The 21,895-nt window shown below is 44.9% G+C and overlaps 1 protein-coding gene across 2 annotated transcripts in view; it reads right to left on the bottom strand.

The window, feature by feature from the left end:
* obsl1a (obscurin like cytoskeletal adaptor 1a) overlaps positions 1 to 21,501 on the bottom strand; it is a 34,297-nt gene extending 12,796 nt beyond the window's left edge. The window contains exons 1-16 of one of the 2 annotated variants that reach the window (XM_079494970.1): positions 20,944 to 21,501; positions 16,931 to 18,246; positions 15,273 to 15,542; positions 13,440 to 13,700; positions 12,263 to 12,571; positions 10,979 to 11,245; positions 9,527 to 9,802; positions 8,898 to 9,173; positions 7,977 to 8,091; positions 7,062 to 7,225; positions 5,356 to 5,631; positions 4,132 to 4,407; positions 3,549 to 3,655; positions 2,964 to 3,132; positions 1,836 to 2,114; positions 731 to 1,006 (exon numbers count right to left, since the gene is read on the bottom strand). In XM_079494970.1, the coding sequence (XP_079351096.1) occupies positions 731 to 1,006; positions 1,836 to 2,114; positions 2,964 to 3,132; positions 3,549 to 3,655; positions 4,132 to 4,407; positions 5,356 to 5,631; positions 7,062 to 7,225; positions 7,977 to 8,091; positions 8,898 to 9,173; positions 9,527 to 9,802; positions 10,979 to 11,245; positions 12,263 to 12,571; positions 13,440 to 13,700; positions 15,273 to 15,542; positions 16,931 to 18,161 (4,552 nt within the window). In that variant the 5' untranslated portion in view covers positions 18,162 to 18,246; positions 20,944 to 21,501. The remainder of the gene's footprint in view (positions 1 to 730; positions 1,007 to 1,835; positions 2,115 to 2,963; positions 3,133 to 3,548; positions 3,656 to 4,131; positions 4,408 to 5,355; positions 5,632 to 7,061; positions 7,226 to 7,976; positions 8,092 to 8,897; positions 9,174 to 9,526; positions 9,803 to 10,978; positions 11,246 to 12,262; positions 12,572 to 13,439; positions 13,701 to 15,272; positions 15,543 to 16,930; positions 18,247 to 20,943) is intronic. The other variant, XM_079494971.1, reaches the window with a different exon arrangement.
* Positions 21,502 to 21,895: the final 394 nt, after the last annotated feature.

Below are 21,895 nucleotides of genomic sequence, written 5' to 3'. Positions count from 1 at the left end.
TAGAGGCTCTTTGACCAATGGGGAAAGAGAGAGCAGTGACTAGAGGCTCTTTGACCAATGGGGAAAGAGAGAGCAGTGACTGGTCACTGCTCTCTCTTTCCAAACACTTTCTAAAATGGCATGTATAGGTCTCCCTGACAAACAGTTTATTATTGTAATCAAATTTTTAATTTGAAATGCTCTATATGCATTCTAGATTGCAGCAGAAATTATGCAATATTTCATTGTTCAATATCCATATTGATCAAATCGTTATTTAAAGGTATATTCAGTGATTTCACTTAATTAAAATATCACTTATTTTTTCTTATTTTTTGGATAATCCTCCCTACTATAGAGTGTGCTGACCATATAAGGAGTTCCTCCCTGTCCCCAGTGAGCCCCTGGGGTCAAAAAACCCTAGTTTCGGTTTGGGCTTTGGGTGGCAAAGCCTTCATCCAATCAGGATAAGAGGGGCCTTCCTCCAATCATGATCGAGTGGGGCGGGCCTTGGTGCACGTGCTGTTGGTCTGTTGTACTTCCCCCACTGTAGAGTGTGTGCATGTGCACATCTTGTTACCGGGGCGGACCGTTTTTTTTTCCAAATCACCCAAATCACTGAATGCTCCTTTAAACATTATAGTTCCAGATTAAATCGAATTAGATTACTGTTTTGTAAGTACTCTATTAAAGGCTGAATTCGTGAAAATATAATACGTTTTAGATTTTCGGCATGGTGTTAGTTTAGTACCTTGAATCCTAATGATGCTCGTCATCTTGTCGCCCACCGCATCACACACGTACACCCCGGAGTCCGAGGAGCGGACGTCACGGATCATGATCCTTCTCAGAGTGCCGTAGCTCTCGATGGCGATGCGAGGGTCGTCGCTCATCGGCCTGTCGTTGTAGTACCACTGGACGGGAGCGTCGGCGCGCGAAACCTCACAGGCCAAGATCAGATCTTCGCCCTCCATCATCTCCTGGATTTCGGCGTCACTCGAGTTGCCCACGATGGTTACTGGGGGCTCTGTGAGGTAAGAGAACTTTTAGGACTGTTGCACATTATTTAGTCTAGTCAATTTTATCAACATCGATTGACTGATTGCTTTTATTGTCATACCATTTTGGTGCTGGCCTTCTTACAAGACACTATATGCTGTGATACAACAAAATACATGTATGTATCATATCAACTGTATATGCACGCAGATTGTGTAAATAACTAAATATTGTAACATTGCTACTTGACACTAGCAGGAAATGTTGGAGCCTCATCTGCCGCCTAGGAGCTGCACAGAAGGCCAAAGCCAAACCCAAAACAAACCCACTGGAAGAGCAGTTTACAACTGAGCTAAAGAAACATCAAAGAACGCTCGAAGAGGATAAAAAAACAACCCTGAGGCCTGAGCCTTTCGAGGTTGCTAAACTGGAGAATGTCCTGCAGGGCTGGAAATGTGGAAAGGCAGCAGGATATGACAATATTCTCTCCAGAGTTCATGATACATCTTGGCCCCCGAGCCCTAACCTGGCTGACACAACTCTACAGTCTACACCAGGATCATACAGACAAACTTAGATGATCCCAAAGAAGCAGCCAAGAAGTCCAATGTGTGCTTGTCCACACAAGCAAACAAACTATGGAGCACATTATTGAAGTTTGTCCTCCAAAGACTGGAAGGAGGATTAGTAACCCTCCATACAGCAGACCAGGAGGCAACTGCTGGCTTAAGGACTTTGCATTCGCTAAAATAAAGTCCTCTCTCTCTCTCTCTCTCTCTCACTGTCTCTTTCTTTCTTAACACTTTGTCCATCCAAAAACTAAAGCTTACATTAATCCACCGGCTGAATCGATTTACCTTCTACGGTAACGTGAAAGATGACGTTATCGTCGCCGACGTCCAGCAGATACTCTCCAGAGTCTCCCAGTTCAGCGTTGAGGATGATGAGCGAGCGGAACTCCCCTTCCTGCTCCTCGCAGAACCTCTCGTCGTCTTCCACACGTCGGCCGTCTTTGTACCATTTGGTGGTGCTGGTGTTGGCCCGGGACAGCTTGCATTCCAGTTCGATGTCGGCAGACACCAACACCCTCAGCTCTGTTTTCAGGTCCGCCTTCCCGACGATCTTCACCGGAGGCTCTGGTGATGACACAAAAGTCGATTACCATGATGATAATCATAGAATATTTAATGTGATTCAATTACTGTCATGAATTATTTTAGTTTTTTTTTTTCACAATAATTTGTAACCCATTTTTTCACCCAGTGTCAATTATCTAATGTAATCCTGGGCGCTACACTTCCTCTGCCAACCTGGGGGGGGCAGCGGACTGACCTCATGCTTCCTTCTATGCATTAGGAGTTCAAGCAGCTTCTTTTCAACCTGACAGGGGAGAGTTTCCCCGGCCGGACATAGCACGTGGAAGGAACATTATTCCGACCAGTTCCTTTCCCCTCCATCAGGCGCCCCGGCTGGGTTAGTTTAGAGACCAGGATTACGGCATGTTTTTGTGAGGGTACCTACCCTAGGGGACACCGGGAGAACATGCAAACTCCACACAGAAAGGCCCTTTTGCCAACCCCGCCTCGGGTATGGGCACTGATGACGCGGAGGAGGGAACACGCCATCAGTGCCCACAGCGTCCCCAGCTGGAATCGAACCCAGGACCTTCTAGCTGTGAGGCGACAGCACTACCGACTGTGCCACCGTGACCCCACCCATACATTATTTTAATTGTTAACTATAATGTTAATATCATAAGATCATATTACGGCGTGGCCATGACAGGCTGTGTGCGTGTGTGCGTGCGAACTGTCCAGCAGTGAGACAGTGAGACAGACGGACATTGTTGTGACATTTATAATGAGCATCAGTGACGACCAATTATACGAAGATAAGGTTAAAACATGGGTGAAGCAAGGGCTTCTTTAAACAAAGGGTAGTCTTAATTCAACCTTAAACATTTCCTACGTCACACATGTCCTTACCTGAAACGTTGACCGTGAACTCGACCTTATCGCCGACGGCGTCGCAGGTGTATTTCCCAGAATCCCCGGCTCTGGAAGTGTGGATGGTCAGCCGGCGGATGAGGCCGTCCTCCGACGCAGTCACGTTGCTGCTCTCCTCCACCCGTCTCCCATCCACCCACCACGTCACCTAGTGGTGATTTGACAGCCAATTTTGATTTAGTTTTAGTCATAGTCCTTTGAATACCATTGAATTACTTTTAGTCATCTGAAATGTCTAGTCTAGTTTTAGTCGACTAAATATAATCAACTGTAGATTTAGTTGAATAAAATGTATTTTGGTGGGCCTTGATGGCGTCGTAATGGCTGATTCTAAACTTTGTTGCATGCTGAAAATAGAATATCTACAAGCTCACAACGTGTTGCAGCGCAATGCGTTGTGAGCAATTGTAGATCTGCTATTTTCAGCAAAATGTGACTTCAGCATAATGTGACTTCTCTCTTCTCCCTAACTTTTTAGTCTAGTTTTTAGCAATCATACCTAATTTTGTTTTTCTTCAGTTTTCCTCAGTGAAAGAAGGTAGTCGACGAAAAACCAAGACTCACCTCCGCGTTGGGCCTGGACACCTCGACCTCCAGGACCAGCGGCTCGCCGGCCAAATGCTCCGTGTCACCCGACAGAGTGCCGGGACGGGTCAGCGTCACAGGAAGGTCTAAAACACGGAATGGAGACAAAGTGCAAGAATTGATGTTCATAATAATATATAAAAGATAGCTCCGTTTGGAACCTCACTACGCTGGTAGCTCCAAGAAGAGCTTCCATGTCAGGATATCCCTGCATCGGTACAACGGTTGTTGAGCCGTCCAAAAAACAGTGGCGAAAAAGGATAGCTTTCTGGATAGCTACAGATGATAATCTTAGGACAGACACGTAAAAAGTTTAGACCGGGGTGAAACAACCGCTTACAAAGCTTATGAAGTCAGCCAGTCTGAACCATGTTTTCCCAATGCAATCTTACGGAAGCATTGAGCCATCATCATCATCATCATCATCATCATCATCATCATCATCATCATCATCATCATCATCATCATCATCATCATCATCATCATCATCATCATCATCATCATCATCATCATCATCATCATCATCATCATCATCATCATCATCATCATCATGTGTCCTTACCTGTAATGGTCACGAGGAACGCCACCGAGTCGTCCTCCGTGTCACACACATACTCCCCGGTGTCCTCCAGCGCCGTCATGGGTAGGACGAGCCGCCGCACGGCCCCATCCTCCTCCAGGATGAGACAGGAGCTCTCCTCCACCTCCAGGCCATCCTTGTACCAGCGCACCGGGGCCGAGGCCTGGGAGAGCTCACATCTGAGCTCCAGACGCTCGGAGGCGCACTGGGTCAGCTCCACCTCGGTCTCCTCGGGGGAGATGATTCGGACCGCAGGTTCTGGTGCAGGAAGATGGGCGCGTGGAAGTGTTATTAGTGTTTAGAAAAATGAAATACCCTAGGTAGGGTTGACAAAAGGGCCTTTCTGTGTGGAGTTTGCCTGTTCTCCCCGAGTCCCCGTGTCCCCTAGGATAGGTGCCCTCACAAAAAACCTGCAGTAACCCTGGTCTCTAAACTCTGTCCCCCTGGCCAGCCGGGGCGCCTGATGGAGGGGAAGGAACTGGTTGGAGTAACGGGTTCCTTCCACGCGTTTCGTCCAACCGGGGAAACTCCACCCCTGTCAGGTGAAAAGAAGCGGCTTGGACTCGTCATGCATAGAAGGAAGCATGAGGTCAGTCCGTTGCTCTCCCCAGGTTGGCAGAGAGAGTCTAGCGCCCAGGATTACATTAGAAAATTTACACAGTTGCACACACATACTGAGTGTAAGGCAACTGGAATGTTCTAGTTTTATGAAAGAAATGATTGCTCTGTTGGCTTATGACTTATGAGCTGACAGGGCTACTCCATTACAAACAGTATAGACCAGAAAGGCACTTTTCTTATTATTCTACTGCAACTATCGATTATTTTTGCAATTATTCCATTGATTACTTTTTTCAATTAATCAAAAATAATTGGGAAGTATGTATTTGTTATAGCAACGAACTGATGCGTTGAACCTTTTTTTATATTTTGAAAAACATTTTTGAATAGTTCAAATAGCCAATCTACAAGCTCACAACGTGTCAATCAGCTTGTTGAACAAATTTAAATGTTCAAAATAGTAAAAAGAAAAAAGCCAAAGTAGTTTAGGGATAAGGTATAAGGCACTGGCGAAAATAGGGCACAACATGTTTACCTTCAAAATGGAAAATTGGTTAGTTCGAGATGAGATAATGCATCATATTATATATATATATATATATGTATATTCTATTGTACTCTAGTCTGTGAAACTCTTCATCCTACCTGTAATGGTAAGCTGGAAGAAGACAGAATCTCCGTCCGTGTCACAGACATACTCTCCAGAGTCCTCCACGGCTGCACAGAGGACGGTCAGTCTCCGGTACGGCCCCTCGGACGTCACTCGGACGTTGGCGTCGCTCTCGTCCACCTCCTGGCCGTCCTTGTACCAGCGCACCTTGCCGCTGCAGCGAGAGAGCTCACACTGCAGGCCGACCTCCTCCGAAACGCAACGCTCCATCACCACGTCCTGCTTGGGCTCCACTATCATGACCGGAGGCTCTGCCATTATATTTAAAAAGAGGTACAAAGATGCACGTTCATGAGATTGTTTTCTCTGCCATAATACAATTTGCATACTATGCATGGATCAAGGTTCAACTTTATTGTCAACAATATCAACTACAAGTAAAAGGCATGTGAAATTCCAAAACAACAGCTACAGTCTCAGTGTCTCAGAGTAATCTAGCTATGTTAAAAACTAAGTTGCTTAAATAACTACAATCTCTAAAACTATATAATGTGCAAGAGCTCAAGTGCAAAATGCCAATAATTAGCCACAGACATACTGTATGACCATATTAGTGTTCAATGATTGAACTTCAATGGGTACATACTATACAGCATGTGTATATGTATTTTTTTTTCATAAATCTTTTTATTGAGATTTTCAGTGAAAGATATCCCAGGATCAGGTAGACACAGTAATAGTCATGATCACAGATCATATTCCTTGGGTAATATGACAGATTTAAAGTAAGTACAACATAAGAGTTATTTTGTTTGCATGTAATAGGTACAGAGATAAATAATAAGGTGACTATGCCACTGAACACCCCGAGCCCCTCCCAAAAAGTAAAATAAATATATATTTTCTCCCAGTTCCCCTGCTTAGTGGTCCATCCCTGCAAATCCCCACGGAAGGTCATTGGGAGGATGAAGATAGTCACGGGTCTCCTCCGATACCCGAGCTTCAAGCCACCAGCTTATTTTCACCTGACAGTTAAGAGCCTCACTAGGGGGGCGTAACGCATGTGGAGGTGTATATGTATTTTTGAACATTTCTATAAAATGTTTGGAAGATTTTGAATGATTTTGATATTTTTTTAACACAAATCGTCTCTTCTGGGGGTCGCTGGCACAAAACCTTTCCAGATGAGGGTCTGTGGACCATATCAATTTGTGGGTCCAAGTTTGAGAACCACTGATCTAGCGTGTAGGCTACAGTACTAGTTGGTACTTAAAAGGGAATTCCACTCATTTTCAACATTTTACATATATATATATTATTTCCACACAACAGCTCTAAGGTATATTAATGACATAGTAAAATGTTGCAAATGACGGTATTCCCCTTTAACCTGACTCCACCAGATGGGGCAAGTTTACAACACAGCCTCCATCTGGAATCGCTGACGCAGTAGCGATGAACCGAACCGGACCAATCAGCGGCAGCTACGGGCGCGATCTGCCAATCACCTGCCAAGTAGCTTGAAAATAAAATTGGTTCCGCCTTCTTCAGCGATTGGACTGCAGTGATACCAGATGGAAGTAGTTTGTGAAACGAGTGTGAAGCAAGCTACTTCAATCTGGCGGAGTCAGGTTACTAGTTACTGCCCAACACTGCAAAGAGTTTATCATTATTAACTATGTAAGCGACATAACTTGTCCATCATGTGTTGCTAGCTCTGATACATTTGAACTAAACTGACCTCTGACGTTGACCGTGAACTCCATGCCGTTGCCGCCAGCCTTGCAGGTGTAGACGCCGGCATCGGATGCGTCTGCAGAGCGGATGATCAGCCTCCTCATGGCGCCCTCTGCCTGCAGGGTGATGTTACTGTCACTGGGCTGCACCTCAACACCGTCCTTATACCTGTGGAACACCATAATCAGGTGAATAGGAAATTAATCTACCAAAGTTTAGTAAGTAAATAAGTTTACCTAGGAGTGGAAACCTAGTATTCTGTGGAAACCTAGTATTCTATTACTAATAGAATACTAGGTTTCCACTCCTAGGTAAACTTATTTGTTTGTTTCAATTTTGAGATATGTTTATGTTCAGAACTCCAGGTAACTAACATTTTAGCAAAAATATTGCTAAAATAATCGTCATGGTGTTAAAAAAAAAAGAGAAAAAAAAAAAAACATTGGTTGAAGTCCTACAGAAACTGAGCCAATCAAAACATCGAATTAATAACTGTGTTCTTTAAGGACCCAGAACCTAGTGTACATACTTTATCATACTGTATGTGCAGCCTTTATGTTCTCTGGGTTTCCCCTTTATTTTCCCCACAAAAAATCGTGAAAACGTGTGCAAATCTTTGAATATATATATTCTTTCACAGCAAACGTTTTTAACTCATATCTTTGCTTCTGTGTGACTCATGAGTACCAGTAGGGGCGCTGTTGTGCCAGAAACAGAGAGAGAGCTGCACTGTTGACTGCTAATGAGAGAGCGAGAGAGAGAGGGGGGGGGGGGGGAGTTGCACCACTCGGTTCACACGGGTGTGATTTTTGAAAAATTGAAGAACGACTGAGCTTTAGCTTTTTCAGAAAACTCAGGATGTAGAAGACATTTGTAGAATCTGGTCTCAGTTCTCAATGGGTTTAACTAACGCTCATACCACACAGTTGCAGCGTCCTCTCTGGAGACCTGGCAGTAGAGAACCACAGGGTCCAGCTCCATGGCACTCTTATGCAGCTCCTCGTCAGGAATGGGAGTGAAGTCCACCACGGGTCCTGTATGGGGGGCGAGAAGAAGGCCAGAGGGTTCAGACACTCTGTGAAGCAACTGCAGGTGAAGAATGATGGGCAGAGGGAGGGAGGGGGGCGGGGGGACCATTGTCTCCTGAAAGTGTTAGAACATTGTTAGGTGTTACATTTCATTTCAGGCATGCATGTGTTGTTGGCTTTGTGGTAAATCCCAGCTACCTGACACCTACAGTAAAAGTCCTAAAGTGTAGGGCAGGCTATCGTTAGACACGCACGCACGCACGCACGCACGCACGCACGCACGCACGCGCACTCACGCACGCACACACACACACTCACTCACTCACTCACTCACTCACACACACACACACACACACGCACGCGCACAGCTTGCTTTTGTGTCTTGTAGTGACCATTTGTTAGTGGTAGTTTTTGACCATATGGCCAGCGCACTAAATGTCGGCACCACTTGGCACCCTGAATATTCCCTTTTAGTTGGTTTAATCTGGAACTCTGCAAAAAACACTCATTCATCATGAATGTCGTGAGTAAAGAACACATTTAGAATAAACATATAGTTGCAATATAATGATCAGTGTGTACATCAATCACACATTTAAAATACAAGCCGCAAGACAAGGAGGCAATTAGATGAAAACACACATTGTTACGAAATTCAACGGTAAAAAAAATGACGACATGGACCCTGATAACAAGCGATTAACCGCAAACCCCTGATTTACATTAGGTTAAAACCAACACGTTGCCTTTAATAGCATCTCACTTCTGCACAACAAAGAAACACCAGTAGTCTTCAGCCTCGTTAATATCACCTTTGACCTCGACCTTAAACGTAGCGAAATCGTCGGCCGTTACACACGTGTACACGCCCGAGTGAGCCCAAGCGGCCGATTGGATGAGCAGCGTCCGCCTGTGGCCTTCCTCCAGAAGGTCTAAGCCTGGTAGGTTGAAGACCTGCTCGCCGTCTCTGTACCAGTACACCTGTCCGCACGGCTCCGTGAGGTAGCACTGGAGGGCTAGGGGCTCACCCTCCTCCAGGGACTTGGTCCGCTCATCCTCGGGGATCTCGTAGAACTTGACTGGAGCCGCTATATTTATATGAGCGTTTGGAGTTGGGTTAGTGTGGCAGATGAGACATGAGGAGTTTAGAAATGGCATTTTCAATGTGCCTAGAACGTCTTTTGGCGGCTAACAACGGCTAACAACATTGAAGTGAACGGTGGCGGTCTTCAAGTATACATTCAGCCACCAGATGGTGGTGTTGCGGCGTTAAACATGTGTTCAACCAGTTGAACCCGGGCATCCCTATTTCGGGCCTGTCATTGGAGTTGAATGGTTGTGATGGCATGATCTTCGGCATAATGGGGGTTATTCATAATTTAATTTGAAAATGAAAGAACCCCTCCACGCACGCACGCACGCACACACACCCAGGACATACCTGCTACCTCCACTTTGAATTGGACGGCGTCCCCTGTACTCTCACAGGTGTACAGGCCCGAGTGCAACGCCTCGGCCGTATGGATGACGATCCTCCTCATGTTGCCCTCTGACTGGATGTTGACTCCGTCGCCTATCTGTAGCTCCTCGCCGTCTTTGCGCCAGCGCACCGTGGCGGTGGGGTGTGACACCTCGCAGTAGAGGACGATGGACTCGCCCAGCTCCACCTTCTTGTTGGCGTCTCGCTCCATCAGCGGGCCGAACTTCACATCGGCAGCTTGGCGGGCAACGGAGGAAGAAGACGTGACATTAACGACTCGTCGTGAATGCCAGTGGTGTAAAGTAACTAAGAAGATTTACATAAAGGGCCACTTCACCCCTGTTGCAACAATATCTTATTTTAATGATGTTTGGGAGACAAGAAACATGTTCCTGGGGTTTTTATATATAATCTGTGATGTCACGGACACTGTTCTCACTGCTGGATTACTCCAAGGACCATTGCTGCACTCACCCCACCATGTGGAGAGGGAGACGGCTGTCTTACTGACACATGTAGTCCAGGACTGAAATACTAAAATATCTAAAAACAGTGTTTCTTGTCTCCCAAACATCATTAAAATAACATCTGGTTGCAAAAGGGGTGAAATTGCCCTTTATGTACTGTACTTAAGTACAATTTTTAGGTATTTGTACTTTTATTTTAGATATTTTAGATTTCCTCAGTGTCATGGACACTGGGCCCACTTCCTTCCTGAACTACAATTCCCATAATGCTTTGGTGCGCTGCTCCTCCTTGTGGATATAGGCCTATCTCACAGCCCGTTTTTCACGCCCACTTCCGGTAAATAGTGGTGACTTTAACATGGGCATTTACACGTTTTTTTCTCTGGAGAATCTAAGTACATTTTCTAATGTAAAAATGTGACAGACCAATATTATTATGAAGCAAACAAGATGGTAAATCAGGTCGAGCAGATAGAACAAACCTTACCTTGAGAAAACAAAAGTTGTAGACTTCTTAAATAACCTTTTAACATGTAGCGTCTATGGAGTGACGTCACGCTATCACCACTAACCCCGAAAGGGGGCGTATTTAGGGGGGCGGGGAAATTCTGTGAGATAGGCTTATTACACACATAAAGACCCTCAGGAAAGTGTTCTAAATCTTCTAAACGTCATTAACATATATTGTTTTGCAAAAAGGGTGAAGTGTCCCTTTAATCGTCACACACCATGTAATATGAATGGACCGCATCTGTGTCACTTTAGCTTTTAACCACTTTTAAAAGTTGTTAAAGGTTTTAACCATTATTTTAGACTTTAACTATGGAAAAATAGCAGATCTACAGATCTGCTATTCGGGCCTGTTTTTGGGGGTCCTTGACATGAAAAAGTTTGAGAACCACTGACATCTTTTCAGAAATCTGTCTACACAGTCTTTTACACCTACGTTTAACCTTGAGGACCGCTGAATCCCGGACGCCGTTGGCTATGAACGTGACCTCGGCTGCGTCGTCTGCGGTGCATGTGTCGCGGATGGACAGGGAATGCAGCGTCTGGCAGTGCTTGACGCAGTAGCGGCCGCCGCTCTGCAGCTGGGTGCTGTTCAGGAACCACGTTCCGGCCAGAGACGCCGACAGTTCGATGGAGAAACGGGCATCTTCTCCCTCTGTGACCTCACAGCCTTGGAGTTGGCTGCGGATCTTGGGCCCAGGCACTAGTGAATGACAGTGTGAACAGTAAAGATCTTGGGCCCAGGCACTAGTGAATGACAGTGTGAACAGTAAAGATAAATCACACCCGTGTGTCAGATATGACATACAGTATGACAAAATAGCAATTTATAAGAATCATGGTCCCTTATTGGCAGAGGTTTTCCTCTGACATGCATATGCCGATTTGCTCAGTGACAGACAAAACAAACATTAAACTCTGTCCATTGTCAATGACGTTTTTAATGTTTATCAAGAAAAGACAAACATTAAACCTTTGTATAAGACACAGCCGAACTTAGCCGATTATGATACCGATATTCATTGATGGGTTCTAGCCCCTCCTATGCACAGCTTTGTGTGTACATGTGTTTGAGCACGGACTGTGTTTGTGCACGGATTGTTTGTGTAGCACGGAATGTGGTGATTTGATTGGCTGATGTTTTAGTCTCGTCCGGCCTTCTCCTAGAGGAGGTTCTTGTCCAAAATAATTATTAAAAATAAATGAAAAACAACGGCCCCCTCACGTATTAGAAGAACAATATCAGTCACCAGAAAAAAAGGTTGGGTGTTTTGGATGAATCTATCATGGTTAAATGGATGGGTTTGTATAGGAAGGTGGTGTTTTGGTTAAAATGGAGTAGGGGTTTGTATAGGAAGGTGGTGTTTTGGTTAAAATGGAGTTTGGGTTTGTATAGGAAGGTGGTGTTTTGGTTAAATGGAGTTTGGGTTTGTATAGGAAGGTGGTGTTTTGGTTAAAATGGAGTTGGGTTTGTATAGGAAGGTGGTGTTTTGGTTAAAATGGAGTTGGGTTTGTATAGGAAGGGGGGGAGGCAGCTAAAATGAATATCAAATATCTAAATACTGAATCAAGTAACTTAAACTGTCTGGGGTGTTCACATAGTAGACGATAAAATTACCCAAAGTTTTTTGTAAGTTAAATATCCCTAAAAACATTTTAGTACTTTTTCCACCACTGCGGGACCATGGGACTGATATTTCTCTCTCTGTGTCTGACTCACCCAGGTGCACGACATTGGGGAACTCCACGTGGCCGCTCCGCCCGTACTTGTTGATGCAGCAGACCCTGAAGCGGAAGTTCCCCTCGCACGGCACGCTGTCCCCGGTCACCTCCGTCGAGGTGGCGCTCTCCGACGTGAAGCACTTATGCCACTCCTGGGAGCCCACCTCCTGCCTCTCCACAACGAAGATGGAGCGCGTGGTGGTCTGCGGGGTGGCGGCGGCCGGAACCCAGGTGAGGAGGGCACCGTTGGGGCCGTCCATGTCCATTTTGACCCCCGCGGGGCAGGTAGGGGGGCTGTGTCTCGCAGCTGCAGCGAGAAAATGCATTGTGGAAGGATGGGGAAAAGAAAGAATAATAGTCTACTTGCCAGCTGAGCCCATAGAGCCCCATTGTGAACCCGGACATGTTGAGTACACCAAAGTTTTATGTTAGAGATGTTAAGTATGGGTCCCCAGCATGTAGAAACTGCCAGATGCTAACTTGCATATGTTGAGCAATTTTCATAATTGGCATAATATGTGACCATACCATTAACAACAACCTGCTAATGCATGGTTGGCTGCGGGAGTACAGTGCTAACTGACAACCCTTTTAGGTAATCAGCGTAAAAAAAAAAGGGACGTCATCTCCTGTCTCCAACCTGGAACCGACTCGAGCCCGGAACACAGACCCTGATTGGGTTCAAAATCTGGACAATGCTAATTTATCACTTTATTGCTTTTATGGGTTGGGCCCTGTCTTATCGCGGCTTGCAGCTATATTTAATATTTATATTTGGACAATTTAAAGGAGCATTCAGTGATTTGGTTGATTTGGAAAAAAAACCCGGTCCACCCGGTAACAAGATGTGCACATGCACACGCTCTACAGTGGGGGAAGTACAACAGACCAACAGCACGTGCACCAATGCCCGCCCCACTCGATCATGATTGGAGGAAGGCCCCTCTCATCCTGATTGGATCAAGGCTTTGCCACCCAAAGACCAAACCGAAACTAGGGTTTTTTGACCCCAGGGGCTCACTGGGGACAGGGAGGTACTCCTTATATGGTCAGCACACTTTATAGTAGGGAGGATTATCCAAAAAATAAGAAAAAATAAGTGATATTTGAATTAAGTGAAATCACTGAATATACCTTTAATGAAGTGTTAATATCTCTTGTTTCCTATGACGTACCTTTCACTTTAAGCCGCGAGGACGTCTTTGACCGTCCTGCCACAAACGTGACGACCCCAGTGTCATGATGGGCAACGTTGACGAACACCAGGATGTGGGTTTTCCCAAAGGACTTCAGGATGGTCTGGTGCGACTCACGAAGCGGTAAGCCATCTTTGTACCAGCTGACCTCCATATCGTCATCCTCCACCTCCACACAGAAAGCAGCGTTCTCCCCCTCCATTACCTCCAGCTTACGGGGAAGTTTGCGAACAATGGGACCTAGAATATATTAATAGAACAGTAGTGAAAGAAGTACTCAATAATATACTGTAGAAACTAGAAAGTATTGGTATATCCAAATATACTATATAGTATAATAGTTAAATCACTATATTCTGATAGTTCCAGTTCCAATTTTGCCTGCTCATATTTTTGTGTCATCACTTACAATTCCACTTGTTTAATCTGTATCCTGATGAGTATGAGATGAGACTGCGTTCTATATCCTGATTGGATAAAATTGGTATCCCATGCAGACTCCTGTTACTGAACAAACACTCTATAGCAATGAGTACTAACACTTATTTTAACCAAAGAAAACCACTTACCCTACCTCTAAGTACTGAGGCCTATTTCCTCATATTATTATGCAATTAGTAATGCATTCATTTACATCACTTTATTGTTGCAGCTGCTACGGTGCAAATTTGCATTTGTATCTATACAGTTTTCTTCTGGGTTGTTGTGGAGTATAAGTTAACTTTAAATATAAAATGCAAAATAAAAGTAAAAGTACCTAAAACATGTATTTTAAGTACTTGAGTAAAGGTAGTTTGTTACTTTCCACTGCATGGAATAGACTTAATCATGTACCAGCTAGCTGGCAATAGGCTCTAATATTTTGGAAAGAACTTGGACCCCGCCCCCTTCCTTCATTGGTGTTACCACTGTAGTGGAATGAAGGCTCTGTTCCATTCTGGTCACACAGAGTCAGAGTGCTGCTACGGTATGCTGGCTCACTGGAAACACTCTGCTACACCAGTGGGTCTCTGAGTGTCCTTTAGTCAGGTTCCAAATGGCCCTGTACAGGTGTGTAACTCTGAAAATGTACAAATGGAACAAAATTGACATTTATGGGTCCATTTGGTTCCATTTGTACACTCTCAGAGTTGTGGGGGTCCTTGAAATTAAAAAAAGTTTGAGAACCACCACTGAATGGAACAGAGCCTTAATTAGTATCATCGCAAACACCTGTGAAGGAAGTAGGGAAGGGGCCCGGAAGCATAGATATATATAAACTCTAGATGGCTCAAGGCGGAGTTTCTGACGTCGTTCACCCGGCAGCCATCTTACTTCGGGGCTACAGTACAGTATGTTCAATGGCAGCTCAAACAGAAACAGTCATAACTCCCTCAAATCTTGACGGATTTACAAACGGGTTGGTTTATTACAAACGTTGTCAACGTGGCTATGATCCAGGACGCTTATCTGCTTATTTTTTTTTAAATATATGAACGTCGTATAAAAGCATTTAAGTATGCGGACGTCTCTGACGTTTATAACAAACCAAACCGTTTGAAAATCGGTTGAAAATTGAGAAAGTTATGGTCATTTAAGAGTACATGCCCCATAGACACAATGTTATATGGCCCGAGGTAAGATGGCCGCCACGTAACGACGTCGCTCTCCATTGGCCAACTGCGCGGGTGAGCTATCTAGAGTTTATATATATCTATGCCCGGAAGTAGGAAGAGTTGTTCTGTGTGCATTTAGAGCCCATATTGTAAATGGCTGTGGCAATACCAGATTGTTCAAATGTAGTTCTGACAATACTGTTTGACCTCGCCATACCTTTCACAGCCAGCTCTGCGATGCTCTTGCCACCGTCCGGCATCTCACACAGGTATACCCCGTCGTCGTCTGCGCCGACGTCGTGGATGGTGAGTCTTCGCTTGCCTCCTTTCTGCTCCATGGCGTATTTACTGCTGGGCATCAACCTCTGGTCCTCGAGGTACCAGGCGATGGGCATGGACTCCTCCGGCACCTCGCACTCCAGTACGGCTGCGTCTCTCTCCCTCACCTCCACGTCTTTCAGAGGACGCCTGAAGCGCACCGCTGGGCCTATGGAGACCACAGACTAAAGTTAAGTGCCAAAAAGTGTGCTTACATGTAGAGTTTACATCTAATATAACTTCTGTACGTTTGTGCTTGACCGGGTTGAAATTTCCTTGTGTGATGTACTGTTGGCCAGCTGGGGTTTGGCTTGCGCTGAGGGCCTGAGGCTAAACAAAATTCTACAATTTTCTTCTAATAAATACTGCCAATTTTCCACTGTTGGATCACCATTATTCTCCATTTGCTGACATAGCTTTTCTTGAAAATGTTAAATACTAGAAAAAGACAAACAAAACTACGTCGCTTACATTTCATGAGCTTTCATTTGTCAGGTTTCACCTGACAAAAAGAATGATTAACAACAAACGAAAATTATAGTCTAGCCTAACAGTTTACAGTTTACAGACAGCTTTCTATAGTTGCCATTCCATAGCCCATGATTCATGTACTAAAAATATAGCAATACGAGTGCTTGTGTAGAGTCAAGGGTCACAATTGGGAGGCAATAGGCGTTGATATATGGAGAGTTGGAATAGTTGTTGACTATGCCTGTCTGCTGTACTTCGTTGGTACAGGAGTGTGGGGAGCTATCTTCAATATCGGCATTGAGATTGATGCTTGAATATCTAAATGTGCAGCAGCTAAAATAATAATGTACTTTGAATAATACTATACACGAATACCATACAGTACACAGCCGATCTACAAGCTCACAACAAAATAAACCCCATGTATTTTTTCACCTATAATGGCATGCCGAATTTGGGGATGCCATGGTTAAAGTGGTTAAGCTGGACTCAAAGCTCTGTAATTATTAAATCAAAATGGGAGACAAACCTAGTACAGCTGATGCTGCCAGTTGGCAAAGTGTTTTCTACGATGGAGCTATGTGGCCCTAGACTCATCCCTTCCATTATGATGGGATTAGGAGGAAATGATTAGCAGTTAGAAACATGGTGTCTGTTGGGCCGTTTCTACTGGCCAGGCAGAGCGATTGGTGGCAGGTGCAGTTGGGACTTAAAGGACCATAGCAGTCTAATTTAGATTTACTGTAAAGCCATTAGCAGAGATGGCTTGCCCCCTGTCTCCAAAACATGTTGTGTACATTCAGTAAGTGTACGCAGTGCATACTTTAGTAAATCTCAACATACATTATTAAATGTCATTCACTGCCATTCATGTTGTTGAGACTTTAAAGTTAGGTATAGGTCATTCAGATTGAAATTCATCCTTTTGAAAGTCACTACTAGTCATATACCTGTATATGTAATCTTTAATTAAGGAGTAGTGCCACTTTTCAAAATATTTTTTTTGTTAAATCTGTGTGAATAAAATGATATTAACATTTATTATGAGATAATGAAAATCTTAATGAAAAAAGAAGCCGAGCCTACCTTTGACAGACAGGTGAACAGCGCTCAGAGTGTTTCCCAGGGCGTTTGACGCTGCACACACATACAGCCCTGTGTCTTGCACCTTGCTGTACAGAACCTTCAGCGTGTAATAACCCTCTCTGTCCTCAAAGATGAGGTGGCGTCTCCCGGCATCTAGAGGCACTCCATCTTTCTTCCAGATGATCTCGGGTTTTGGCTTCCCGGTCACAAAGCAGCGGAACTTTGCATGTTTGCCCTCTGCCACGGCAAACTTTTTCACTTTGGCCGAGTTGACGGACGGCTCCTCCGAGTACCTCGTTAGGCTGTGCCTCCCTCCCCTATGTTTCGGCGACAGCAGGCCGCTAGAGAGGCCATTTGAAGACCTCTTGCTATCCTCCCGCTCCGGAACGGGCTCCACCAATAGAACGGCGCCGGCTAGTGCCTCGCCGTGGCAGTTAACGGCCCTGCAGGTGTAGACGCCCTTGTCGGGCATGCGCGTGCGGAAGATCTTGAGCTGGACCCAGCCCCCATCTTGTTTGCTGACGCTGAAGTGGGTGCTCTCGAATATGTCGTTCAGCTTCTTGCCATCTTTTTCCCAGTCGACCTCGGGCAGGGGCGTTCCCCAGAGTTTGCACGAGAAGGCGGCGTCCTCTCCCCGATCCACGCGTAAGGACAGAGGCTTGATTAGGAATCGAGGTTTATCGGCCGGCGGCAGGTCTTCTTCACCTGGAGGCTGCCGTCTCTCACCGACGTTACCGTTGCATTTCGCCGATTCTCCATTCTGTCGTTGGCCAAGTATACCACTCAAGGTTTCACCGTTTTGGTTCAACGGTGCATTCTGGTGCACTTCAGCATGGCCGTTGACTTGTCCTCCCAATTCTCCATTGTCATGTGTCGGCTGCTGCACGCCATTGACCCCTGTATGCCTTTGTTCCCCCTCCTCACTCTGGGCTTCCCCTTCCACTTTTAGGGTGGCTGCGGCATAGGTTTCTCCTATGCTATTTCTAGCCTTGCAGATGTACTGGCCGGCGTCCTCCAGGATGACTCCGGCAATGGTCAGCAAGTAAGCCTTTCCATCCTCTGAGAGTCTGTAGCGTCCCTCAGTCGAAATCTGAGCGTTCTTGCGCTCCCAGATCACATCTGGTCGGGGGTCACCACCTATCTGGCACTTCAGAGTGACCGTGTCACCCCACTGTGCCACTACCGGACGTGGATAGCCCAATACGCGTGGGGCACCCCCAAAGATGTCCATGACGATGGATGATTTTTAGCTCTTTTTAGTTTTTGAAGGATGAACAAAAGCTTTATCTGGAATCTCCTCTGAAAGTCCCAGTCGTCTTGGGTAGATTATATAGAAGAGAAAAAAGAAAAAGGAAGTTTACTTTTGTGGCCATACAAATATAACATTTATAGTTAACCCATTTTGGGGCGGGAACCCCTTTTGGTGTTAGCATTATGTTATGCTTTAGCTATTGAAAAATAGCAGATCTACAAGCTCATAGCGCGCCACCGAGTGGCGCGCTACGAGCTTGTAGGTCTGCTATTTTTGAAAAATCGAAGAACGACTGACATAGAAACATAGCTTTTTCAGAAAACTGTCAGGATGTAGAAGACATTTTTAGAATCTGATCTCAGGTCAAAATGGGTTAATTAACATATGTAAACAAAGTCATCATTTCAGAATCTATAGTTTTGAAACATGCTATATTGGCTCAACTATTGTTCTTTCCATGACTGTTAGAATGTCCTCTCTGTGTCTGTCTGTCTTCTCAAGTTTACAGCTGGCATCGCGTCACGTGACAAAGTATCTAATTTGGGAAAGAGATCAGACAATCTATACCAAAATGACTCCCATCAGGGATTTGGACCGCAGGGTGAGCCGAATGACAGTTTCCAAGTAATTCAAATGTCTTAAAATGCCAGTGACCGCAGCTATACTAATGTTAAGTGAACACACTGAGCTCCGAGCATCCAGCCTATGTTGACAAGTCTTTAACAGCTGGTGCTGTAACTCATTGAAGAGTGTATTTATAACACACACACACACACACACACACACACACACACACACACACACACACACACACACACACACACACACACACACACACACACACACACACACACACACACACACACGCCAGCGACATCACACCTGCAGTCAGTAAAGCTAATTGCTATGGAACACCCTGGGTACACTCTGGGTATACAGTAGCGTGATAGATAGCAGGTGAACATGCTGCAAAAACAATAGGCGAACATTTGGCGGAAATGGCAGATACCGGCTACCGGAGGGTTGATTGGCTAGCTTTTGGATGAAGATATTTGGTGTAGAAGGAAAAAAGGAGGGGACCAAGCATATTTTTTTTTTTTTGTTTGTTTTAAATAAGCATTAAATAGCTCAATATTCTGATAATTGCTGTAGCGTGTATGTTCAGTAACAGGAGTCTCCATGTCTCTCCAACTTTTTCTTGAACAGAAAATGCGTTTTCAGGTAGGATACCTATTCTATTTCTGTTTTATTAAAGACCTGGAGAGACGAGGAGAACCCAGTTACTGAACAAACACTCTATATAGCAATGATTACTATATCAGAATGTAACGATTTAACCTTTTAATTATCTGTCACTCGCTCATACTGGTACTAGCAGTAGAATGTTGGTGTGACCTGTGTCACTAATGTCTGGTACCGTCTGGCACATGTTGCTACAGTATAGCTACCGTAGCTCTGTGATGGCTGTCCTGATGCTGATATGATCTAGGTCTAGGTCGGACACTGTTTCTCAAAGTGGGGTCTGGGGACCGCCAGGGGTCCTTGAGTGGGTTCCAGAGGGTCCAGAGCAAAATGAGGAACAGTTGAAACCCTGAAAGGGACCACGTCACGCACTTCTTTCAACCCATCTTTGTATAATTAGTCCTGACTAATGCTTATTATAAGATGGCAGCATTTCTGCTGTGCTCATTCTGTGTCTCAGAGGGAGGCTGTTCAGTTCAATGGTATGCATGTGAACAATGGCCTCTATTTCAGAATGCAGCTGTAGTTTCTATTGGCTTGGAATCCCCATTGATGAGCCAGGTTTTTGAGTGGAGCAAGGCCCTCCTATCTATGCACAGCTTTGTGTGTTTGCACGGAATGTGATGATTTGATTGGCTGAGCACGGAATGTGATGATTTGATTGGCTGAGCACGGAATGTGATGATTTGATTGGCTGAGCACGGAATGTGATGTACTGTATGATGATGTATAAGAGTGCCCCTCACTTCACATGAGTGTGATTTCTTTTTTTAAATGGGCACAGCCTGCCAATGAGACGCAAAGTAAGTCGTTGGAAATTAGCAATTAAAAAATAACCGATCTACAAGCTCACGTGTCAAAAGTTGACGAATCTTCTCATGGGGGTCCCTGGCACAAAATATTTTCAAATGGACGTTCGCGGCCAAATAGTACTTGATAAATCAACCTTGAAGTTCCTATCCCGTTTATATTTCCATAGGTTCCAACATTTCAACAATGTGTACTTCCATTATAGGCATGTTTTCATAAGGACGATTTGTAGTACAGTTATTAACTACTTCATCATTATGGTTTAGCTTTTCCTTAGGAGCGTTTGTTTGTTTGATGGTGTAGACGATGGAAATGACACTGTAGCATTTCACAGAAGATTCATACAGTATGCACTGCAGGCCAGGAGGAAACTATTTTTGTTTACATGAGCGAGTGTGATATTTAGAATGAAAACAAATCCATAGGGTAGAAAACATTGACTAGCTACAGCTGGTAGCACAATTACCACCATTTTGCGAGCTGCTCATATTTCCCACATCCTCTACTTGTACCAAATTAGTTACAGTAGACCTCTAATTACAGTAGATCCACATTACTAACAAACAAAGTCACCAGTGGTCAATAGTTAAGCATTATTGATATCAAGGTATTTGGTCAAAAGTATTGTGATATTTGAGTTTACATTCATGTCTGGTGAGTGAGTATACTTTGGAAATTGTTGTTAATTTAATTCATAGGCTGAGCTTACCGGTGGGAGGTCTGTGTCCTGTTTAGAGCATTACATTGACAGTATGGCGCTACACAGACTTTGCTGAAGATCAACAAGTTCAAGATAGATTTATGACGCCCGTCTGCTTAGTTGAATTTCCACTAGTGACCTTTGCCCCATGTGTGCAAGTGATTCTCAGAACCACTCAGAATGGAGAGCATCGGCCGCCTGCGTGTCGCACCGTCCGTTGTCCAGCAGTAACTCCTGCGTGCTTCCTGAAGGGTTTCGTTCCTGTGGATTCACGTCATCTAGTCCTGTTGTGGGCCGTTTCTGTTAACATAGTCTGACGGGATTGACTTCAATCAATCAAAATTGTTCAATCAAAAAAGTTAACAAAATTATATTTAAAAACATTCCATTCACAACTTCGAGGTAAAGCTTTTGGTTCCTCCTCTGTTCGTCTTGGTCGTCTTGGCCCTTTGGTTTTAGCATCGGTTAGTGATGGTAGAGTCACCGGGAAATGGACCACGTTCACTTCAGTTCTGAACGCTTGATATTTGTGTCAGTTAGTCCAGTCGTGGCCTGTCACGACAGGGAGAGAGAGTGTATGAGAGAGAGAGAGGCAGAGAAAGGGACAGAGAATTGGGTTTGGAGGCGGGCTGTGTGGGGCAGTGGGGGGTATTGAGAGCTTTCTCAGCTGCTGCCACTGCGAGCCACCCCCTAAAAATAGCACCAGCTTCGATGACAGTGAGTCAGATAAAGTTAGGCACTCCATTCACAGACCGTAGGTCTGCTAAAGATAGAGGGGCAGGCAGAGCTCTGTGGTGGATCACTCGGCTTAGCAGATATCCTGACATAAACCCCACAAGAGAAGACCACCCCCACCTGCTGGGCCGCTGAATCCCTGCGTCATGGTGTGTACAGTGTGTGACCTCATTGGCAACAACACAGTGTCGCCTAAGTTGATGTGTGTCATTGAAGAAGCATGAGT

The sequence above is a fragment of the Electrona antarctica genome (genome assembly GCF_951216825.1).
Source record: "Electrona antarctica genome assembly, chromosome: 24".
NCBI classification, from domain to species: domain Eukaryota; kingdom Metazoa; phylum Chordata; class Actinopteri; order Myctophiformes; family Myctophidae; genus Electrona; species Electrona antarctica.
Note: the sequence above shows the minus strand (reverse complement) of the source record. Positions and strands in the feature narration are given on the sequence as shown.